General features: G+C 41.0%; 1 protein-coding gene and 1 long non-coding RNA gene across 7 annotated transcripts; one reads left to right on the top strand and one right to left on the bottom strand.

Annotated features, from left to right (window-relative positions):
• Window positions 1-301: 301 nt before the first annotated feature.
• LOC109144514 lies at window positions 302-1,785 on the bottom strand. Its single transcript, XR_002045309.2, has 2 exons — window positions 1,546-1,785; window positions 302-1,133 (listed from the first exon to the last, which is right to left on the bottom strand). It is a non-coding gene; the product is annotated as an uncharacterized LOC109144514 (long non-coding RNA).
• Window positions 1,786-1,819: 34 nt separating this feature from the next.
• On the top strand, window positions 1,820-8,058 carry OXSM (3-oxoacyl-ACP synthase, mitochondrial). Of its 6 annotated transcripts, none has more exons than XM_039548247.1 (3): window positions 1,820-1,947; window positions 4,026-5,031; window positions 7,438-8,058. In XM_039548247.1, the coding sequence occupies exons 2-3, from the start codon at window positions 4,028-4,030 to the stop codon at window positions 7,838-7,840; spliced, it is 1,407 nt and encodes a 468-aa protein (XP_039404181.1). In that variant the 5' UTR covers window positions 1,820-1,947; window positions 4,026-4,027; the 3' UTR covers window positions 7,841-8,058. The 6 variants fall into 6 exon arrangements, with proteins under 6 accessions (XP_039404181.1, XP_039404179.1, XP_010397229.3 ...); XM_039548245.1 differs by having other exon boundaries at window positions 1,825-1,947; window positions 4,020-5,031; XM_010398927.4 differs by lacking the exon at window positions 1,820-1,947 and adding an exon at window positions 1,958-2,187.
• Window positions 8,059-8,633: the final 575 nt, after the last annotated feature.

Raw genomic sequence — 8,633 nt, 5'->3', positions numbered from 1 at the left:
AGGGAAGCAAAAAAACCCTGGTCTTCTTCTAGACATCTGGTTTGTGCTACTAGTGAAAGAACTGTGGTGAAGAACCTTGGACACAAAGGCCAGTGGAGATTTGCTTTATTAGGAATGAAGATTTAAGGTGTTCCAGGCAAGAGAGGTCTTTAAAATGCAAGCTGACTTCTGATTTCGTAGCTGATATTACCCTATGGCTCTGCTGCCTGCTTCTGACAGGTCACAGCTCAGCTTCTATGACTTTTAAAAATGGTGGTACATATCCCTCACAAAAGCTGAGATTTAACACAGGACAATTCACTTTTGCTGAGATTACATTTATTATTCCTACTAGCATAGTTAAAAAGTTACTATTTCAGCCCTCAGGGTGATGGAACTGGTACCAAAGTAATAAAATTTTAATTTAAAATTATGCCATGTTCCTTGCCTGCTGCTTCAGCTTTTAACTTCCTTTTCATGTGTTTCATCTAGGCATGTGACTCTCAGTGCTGGTTACCCTAGGAAATGTAAAGATTAACTGTATTGCTATACATGTAACATAAATATGTAATGCATCTCAGTATGGCATTTGTAAACGATGCTTTGGAAATGCTCATAGAAAAGCAGTGTGAAAAATTTAGAAAACCAAGTGCTGACTTCCAACAAACTGCTAACACATTAAATGCCCAAGGAATTATATTTCTAAATTAAAAACAGACTCTTCATTTAAAAAAATATTGTGCACAAATGTTTACTTTTTCATTATTAAATATTGCATTTCTCTTCTTTCTGGTTTTTTTCCCCTTTTTTCTGCAGTACGTGCTTCATTGCTGTGCTACAGTTTGCATTTATAAGTAGCTGTGATTGGAGGTAATAAACATTACTGTGTTGTGTGGGGGTAAATTTATTTCAGTTTTCTTACTGCTATATAATAAAATTATGTAAAGGTATCATCCAACAGGTAAACCCACAATGTAATTAATTCATGTCCCTGTTGATGAGACTTTGACAAACATTTTATGCTCTGCCATGGTCTTCGTGTATTTTAAGTAAGGAACCACTGTCTTAAGTTAACTTAGTTGTTCCTACACATCATCCTCAGGCATAGATAGCGGCTTCATCTTAGTTCAGGTCATCCACTAAAGTTTCTGCATCTGGAAGCAGCAAAAACAAATAGTTATCTCTCTGCACCGGTGCTGTTGGCATATTTGTGCATGTATTTGTAAGACACTCCTGTAAAGCCAGTGATCGTTTAGTCTTTGTTTACCTCCATCTCCTCCAGCAGCACTTCAGCATCCATGAGGAAGAAAATGCTTTCAGGGAATCATTTAGGTTGGAAAAGACCTTTAATATCATCGAATCCAGCCCTGCCAAGCCCACCACCAAACCCATGTCCCTAAGTACCATATCTACACCATCATTTAAATACCTCCAGCAATGGTGACTCAAACACCTCCCTGGGCAGCCTCTTTCAATGCTTGACAATGCTTTCAGTGCACAAATTATCTAATCTAACCTTCTCTGGCGCAACTTGAGGCTCTGTCCTCTTGTCCTGTCACTCCTTACCTGGCAGAAGAGCACGACCCCCACCGCACTACAACGCGCTGTCCGGGGGTTGTAGTGGGCGATAAGATCTTGCCTACTACTACACCGGAGTGTTGGTTTGAAGGTTTTTACGGATATTTTTTTACTCTTCCTTTGCGTGATTTAAACACGTGGCTTGGGCAGGAAATTATTTCACCGCATTTTCCGCGGTGCTGAGCTATTTACACGATCACGCTGGCCGCCCGCCTACCCCGGCGGCCGCGGGGCGGGGCCAGGCGGGAGGAAGCGCCGCTGGGCCGCGCGTACCCGCACACCTCTTTCTTTCCCCCCGCGCCTGCAGAGTGGTGCGGCCTCGCGCCGTCGGAACGGGAGAGGGAGGCAGAGCGAACCATCGCGGAGAGGGGGGAAGCGCGGCCGGCGGAGGTACCGCTGAGGGCCGGGGCGCAGGGAAGCGGAGGTTTTTAGCACGGGCCGGCGGGAGACGCTGCCCCTAGCGGGGCGGGCCGGGCTGGCAATGGCGGCGTGGGGCAGTGCCGTGGCGCTGGGGTTTGACTCCTGGTTTAAACTTTAAAAGTAGCCGTTGCCCTTGAAACTCCTGGGGGTGTCCGGTAGCTCTTGTTGACGGGGGGAAATTACCCTGCGCCTGGTTTTCCCGCACAGCAGGTATCGGGCGTTGTTGGGTCGGACAGGACGGCTCGGCACCGGGTGACGGCATTTCAGTAGAGGCTGCGTGGGGCTGCTGGACGATCTGCCTTACAGAGCTCTGCAGTCATATTGTATGTGTATATTGATATATGGATGTATGCACACACATAAAATATGTTAATCTTATACGTTATTATATGTATGTGTAATAATATATATAAAATACGTTATCTTACATATATGTTATGCAATGCATATCATACATATCGTCTTTAAAACGTATATGTTATACATTATACTCTATGCATATGACTGCAGAGCTCGGTTTTATATTCTATATTATATATAGACTAATATTAATTATATATTTATATATGTAACATACATTATATAATACTTAATATTACATATTACGTATATCTTTTTATATACATATACACACACATACACTACATCTTTTCTAGAGTCCAGGCTAAGTGGCTTAAAAAACTGAAATGGCAAATTTGGCTCAGAATTTAAAGTAGGCTTCTTTAAAAACACTTTTGTTATAATTAATTTTAATAATTACATAAAATATGTATAAAATATAATCTGTGATTACTTATTATTTTTATTCCCCATCCCAGGAAGTGTTCTTGGCCAGGCTGGATGTGGGTCTCTGCAGCCTGGTCTAGTGAAAGGTGTCCCTGCCCATGGCAGGGGTCATTGGAATGAGATGATCTTTAGGGTTCCTTTCAACCCAGGCCTTTCCATGGTTCCATGACATTTTTTAATAACACTGCTGTGCACTTGTACTGCCACAGGTCTGAGTATTTTAGCAGGAGTGCATTAGCCCAGCAGCCCCTTATGGTCCTCATACAGCTCTGTATATTTTACCAAAGAGCTGGGGATGCCAAGTTGTCCTTTGTACGAGGCAAAAAGCAGGCAACCTGTTGAAGCCTGTGTCGTACATGTTGGCAGTGCTGTGCTGCAGCTTCTGCCCTGCTCCAGCATGTCAGATAGGTGCAATCAGACTGGCTCTGGACCTGGCAGTGGCCAAGGCAAGGAACTACAGCACAGTACAGCAGCATCACTGCTTGGCATGGTCCTCTCGTCCAGCCTCAAGTACTTGTGCTCAGGAGAGGCCTTCTGCCATTACTTGCTGTGTCTTTTGTTATGCGGGGTCTGGTGGTGTTGCCTTCAACGGAGGTAGTGCTGTGGTAGGAGGTAGTGCTGTGGTAAATCTTGCTCAAGCTACTTGAGATACTGTCCCCTAACAGTGTGATAACCCAAGGCTGATAAAGGGTAGGTGGAGGTGGAAAGATAAGGAGTCTTGTCCAAGTTGTGTAATTACATCGGTAGCAGAAACAAGACGAGTTTATTGACTTCTGTTTGAGGTTTCCAGACTGATCTGTCTGATATGAAGGTTGAGATGACAGTATCCTCAACTTGGTAATGGTAGGACATACACTTTCAGGTGATCACACACTTTTTCCCTTAGAAGAATGAAGCTGTTAATGCTCATTGTTTCTACCTCCAGCCAACTGGCGGTTAAAGCTCCAGGGGAAATTTTGCAGCAAAACCAGAGAGTGCTTCACAGTCCACAGTGGTGCAAAGTCATATTCATCAGCAGCTTAATCTAGAAGAGCCCACTAAAGACATTGCTAAAGTGAATGTGTTTCTGTGCCATTATCTGCTGTAACTCATAGTATTCCTCATTACAGGCATGGAAACTATATCCCTTTCTTCAGGGTTGAAAATAGGCTGTTATGTATAAAGCAGGTTATTAATTTAATGTTCTTGGAATGTTTTCCACAATGGCTGCTTTATTGTTGTATTTGTCTTTCCCCACCCCCTCCACCCCACTCCAGTTACAGGAATGTGCTTGATTATTGCCACCATGTTCTCCCAGTGCTCACAGGATCTGTTAAAGATTGCAAATCTTCATCTCCGGAGTCTGAATTTAAATCTACGTTTACAAAACCACAGAAGGGCTTTCAGCAAGTCACTGCCTGCATGTCGAAGGAAAGTAGTTGTTACAGGTATTGGCTTAGTGTCCCCTCTTGGTGTGGGGACTCAGTTTGTGTGGAAGCACCTTCTGGAAGGAGGCAGTGGGATTACATCACTAGATGGGGAAGAATATGCAGGCATCCCGTGTAGAGTGGCTGCTTGTGTGCCAAGGGGAAGCAAGGAGGGTGAGTTCAGTGAAGAAGGCTTTGTGTCGAAGTCAGAGATCAAATCCATGAGTTCTGCCACTGTGATGGCCATCGGTGCAGCAGAGCTCGCAATGAAGGACTCCGGCTGGTCTCCCCAGTCTGAACAGGATCGCTTAACTGCTGGTGTGGCAATTGGGATGGGAATGGTTCCACTGGAAGAAATTTCTGACACAGCTGCCTTATTTAAAACAAAGGGTTACAATAAGGTCAGCCCATTTTTTGTCCCCAAGATTTTAGTCAATATGGCAGCAGGCCATGTCAGCATTAAATACCAACTGAAAGGGCCAAATCATGCTGTGTCAACTGCTTGTACCACAGGTGCACATGCAGTTGGAGACTCCTTTAGATTCATTGCTGCTGGTGATGCTGATGTCATGCTGGCTGGAGGGACTGAGGCTTGCATTAGTCCTTTGTCTTTGGCTGGATTTGCAAGAGCCCGGGCCCTCAGCACGAGTTTTAACTCGAGCCCTAAAGCAGCCTGTCGGCCGTTTGATTTGCAGAGGGAGGGGTTTGTAATGGGAGAGGGTGCTGCTGTGCTGGTCTTGGAAGAGTATGGACATGCCATACAAAGAGGTGCTAGGATCTATGCAGAAGTTTTAGGTTATGGACTGTCCGGTGATGCTTGCCACATAACAGCACCTAACCCAGAGGGAGATGGTGCATTCAGGTAAGAACTCTATGTTGATTATAATGGCTACTTCATATGTTAGTTATAGTGGTTGTGTTTGTATCTGTCATTGTATACTTTTATAGAGAAAGGTGGTTCAATCTTGAATTAATATTCCAAAAGCTTGAAAATTTGAAAACTGAAAGAGCTTCTGGTAACATTGTGCCTCAATTCTCTTTTTTTAGTAGTAAGGTGAAGGCCATTTCTTGATAGAGTGAGCCTTTTTCCATAGAGCTATGAAAACTTTCTCTATGTGAAAACACTTTGCCTTTGGTGCATACAGCTGTTCACATGAGTCTCGATGGAAACATCTTTTTAAGATGTTTGTGGTGAGATAGAATCTTTCCAGGTTCTCCTTCACCCTTTGTCCATCAAGAAGATAGACCCCCTTACAAAAGCTAGGAATTTTTGTTGCAAGGGATCTCAGGTGATGAAAGCTGTAGAGCACTCAGAGGATGTAGTTTGTTAGAATACTGAATACTTAATTTGGATGCAGCTAAGAGTGTTGGTGAAGGGGCATAGCAGAAATACACTTTAGTACTGTTTAGGGAGGTGGTAAAGCTTCATCACTGTTTATCTCATCAAAACCAGTTCACAGGTAGATGATACTCATCTAATCATTATTGACCTAATTAAATTGTGAGCTAAATTACATGTGTAAGTTGGTGAGCATTGTGTAGGCTGAGTACTATTGCCGGCACTGGAATCTTTACTAAAGATTTAGTTTGCCTTATTCTGAACGTATGTGAATATTTAGTACCAAAATTCAATATAGCACTGCACAAGTAGATCAAACTTCTGCATGGTATTGTAAAGCTGTGTTTGCATCTTTATAAGGTTAACAGATTTTTCTAGAAGTGTAAATATACCATGTTTCCATTGATGCTCTTTGAGTCATATTTAATTGTTTTGCAGACTTAGGTGTGAGATGAGTAATCAGGAGTGTCTTATCTCATATTTTCAGACTTGTTTACCCTTGAGATGATATGGCAATACATTGTAATAGAATTTTTGTGTATTTTATGATTGCAGTAGCATATAAATTAAATTCACAGTAGGAAGAGTTGAAAGTTAATCTGGGTATCTCAGGAATGTTGAGCTTTTCCACTCTTGAGATGAGATAATACATTTTAATACTGTCTTCAAGCCAGTATTTTGTTCCTGCAGTGGTATGTGGATTAAATCTGGAATATATGTGCTTATCTTACTTTTCTGTCGGAATTTTATTTGCCACATCAAAAAAAATCAGAGGAATATATTTTTTGTCATCTTCTAATAACTACTTCTGTTGGAGGCTAAATATGTATGTTGGAATAAACCAGCAGGAAAGGAGAGGCAAAGCCAGACTCAGAAGTGTGGATATAAAGAGTGTCCTACACAAGTAATCTGGTATCTTCTTAAGTGAATATGTTCATTGCAGATAATGTATTTAACTAAATTAATGTATCTCATAGTTATCAGTAACCTCTTTACCTGAATACTGGCTCATTATCTAGTGACAGTGAGCGTCAGTGGTCTCCACCCTAAGCTAAGCTGGATGCTTCTAAGGGTAGAAGGCCGTAGTAGAGACATTTAAATTTGTCCAGAAACCTGTACTATCCTTTTTTGAGCTTCCTTTTACTTCCTTATTTTTCATAAATTTCAAAAGAGTCAGTGGTCTTTTACTCATAGGTGCTATGTTAAGTTGTTATGTGCAAGGAGAGATGTCTGATTCATCTTCTTTGAGGGAAATCTATGAGAAAATCGCAATATGGAACTGTGTTGATCCTTCCATGGTTTTAATAAAAAAGCATGTTTTATAGATGCAGTCACAGTGCACAAGTCATCAGGAGTCAAATGAAACATACCATGTCAGGGTAAAAGAGTGTGACTTTCAGTAAATTTCATTATAAAATGAAATATAGGAATTTGTGCTATCTCCTTGACACTTTCTAGTCTCTGGAAAGCATGCAAAAGAAGCTCATGTGGAGAATGACTGCAGATGTTTTCTTTCATTTCTCAGTATTTTTGTTGGGGAGAGCATATCTAAATTTTTCTAATAATATCGGTAGTTATTTCTCTCTCAAACATTTTCAAATTTTACATTGAAAAGGGTGTTCGATACATTAATGTAGTCTGTAGAGATTGACTGTCATATCTTCTTTTCTTCTTTGTATTTTTCCTAGTTGTGGAATTTTTAAGAGCAAGTCTGATTTTATAGTGGGCCTCACTTTTCTCTTCCTCTGGTACCTAATGTAGATGCTAATGTGCTTAGATGAGTTAGCCTCTTGTCGTTTACATCTCTGCTAGAGCAGATTTTCACACTTGATAAACATTTTAAAAACAACCTATACTTTTTCTTTTGGTTTGTACATTTGACAAAAATATATTGGGCAAATCAGCATTCTCTTGTCTTTCTTTCCTTAGGTGCATGTCTGCAGCAATAAAAGATTCTGGGATCAAACCTGAAGATGTAACATATGTCAATGCACATGCAACTTCTACACCTCTAGGAGATGCTGCTGAGAATCAAGCAATCAAGAGACTTTTTAAAGATCACTCACGTAATATTGCAGTTTCCTCAACAAAAGGAGCAACGGGACATCTCTTGGGGGCTGCAGGAGCTATTGAAGCAGCTTTTACTGCACTGTCCTGCTACCATGGAATTTTGCCACCTACTCTAAACTTACAGAAAACAGAGGCAGAGTTTGATCTCAATTATGTTCCATTGACAGCTCAGGAGTGGAAAACTGACAAACGGCGTATAGCACTCACAAATTCATTTGGCTTTGGTGGCACTAATGCAACTCTGTGCTTTGCAAGTGTTTAACTTACGCTAAGAATGTTGTGAAAAAATGGCACCAACGATGGTTTTCTGTACTTCTATCCCTGGTGTGTACTGTAATCTTTTCTCAGCTTTGAGAGTTGCTCATTTGATACATAAGAACTTTATTCAGCCTAACATTTACACCAGTAATTCTTTCAGAAAGAGGGAACTTCTTTTACTCATTTTAATAAAAATAAATAAAAGATCTGTTCTTTGTGTGATGAAGAAGCTTTTGTTCTTGACTAGAGCAGGAGACATGGTCAAACTACGTTAGAATAAATTTTTCTATGCATATGACAAAGAAATTGTTTGGAAGCGTTTATACAAAAGAGAGGCTGGCTAACAAGCTAGGACTCCACAGTTGATGAATTAACTGCATGGTGATACGTGGTTTATGACTGAGCTCCCCTTTGTTACCCACTCCATATAGAATTCTGCTTTTTTTCTCACGGTAAATTGTCTCAAATATCATAGGTTTATGTACATTCTTCCACACAGGTGATATTCAGGGGACAATAATATAGACATTCATGTCGGGCACTGGTTCATTTTCTTTTTGTCTTTATTCATTTCCATTTGTTGTGTTTCCTCATTAGCCATGGGGTTACAGTGAAGGATGCATACAGCATGACCTGTACATCTTCCATGTGGCACAGGGATAGAATTAGTAGGTCATGACCTGTTTTGCTCTGAAATTTTGTTCAAGCATAGTAAGGTAGATATTCAAGTATGGCACTGAAGATTTGAAAAATAGTTATACAGAAAGGAATAAGTATCTTGGGAAGTATGTGGTTTT

This window comes from Corvus cornix, chromosome 2 (assembly GCF_000738735.6).
Source record: "Corvus cornix cornix isolate S_Up_H32 chromosome 2, ASM73873v5, whole genome shotgun sequence".
In the NCBI taxonomy this organism is placed as follows: domain Eukaryota; kingdom Metazoa; phylum Chordata; class Aves; order Passeriformes; family Corvidae; genus Corvus; species Corvus cornix.
This window is presented reverse-complemented; position numbering and strand designations above follow the sequence as displayed.

What these genes read in the sequence shown, in the direction of transcription:
- OXSM (XM_039548247.1), top strand. Translation starts at nt 4,028, where the DNA reads ATGTGCTTGATTATTGCCACCATGTTCTCCCAGTGCTCACAGGATCTG. An exon ending in GAGGGAGATGGTGCATTCAG is followed by an intron (nt 5,032 to 7,437) that starts GTAAGAACTCTA and finishes TTCTTTCCTTAG; the next exon opens with GTGCATGTCTGCAGCAATAA.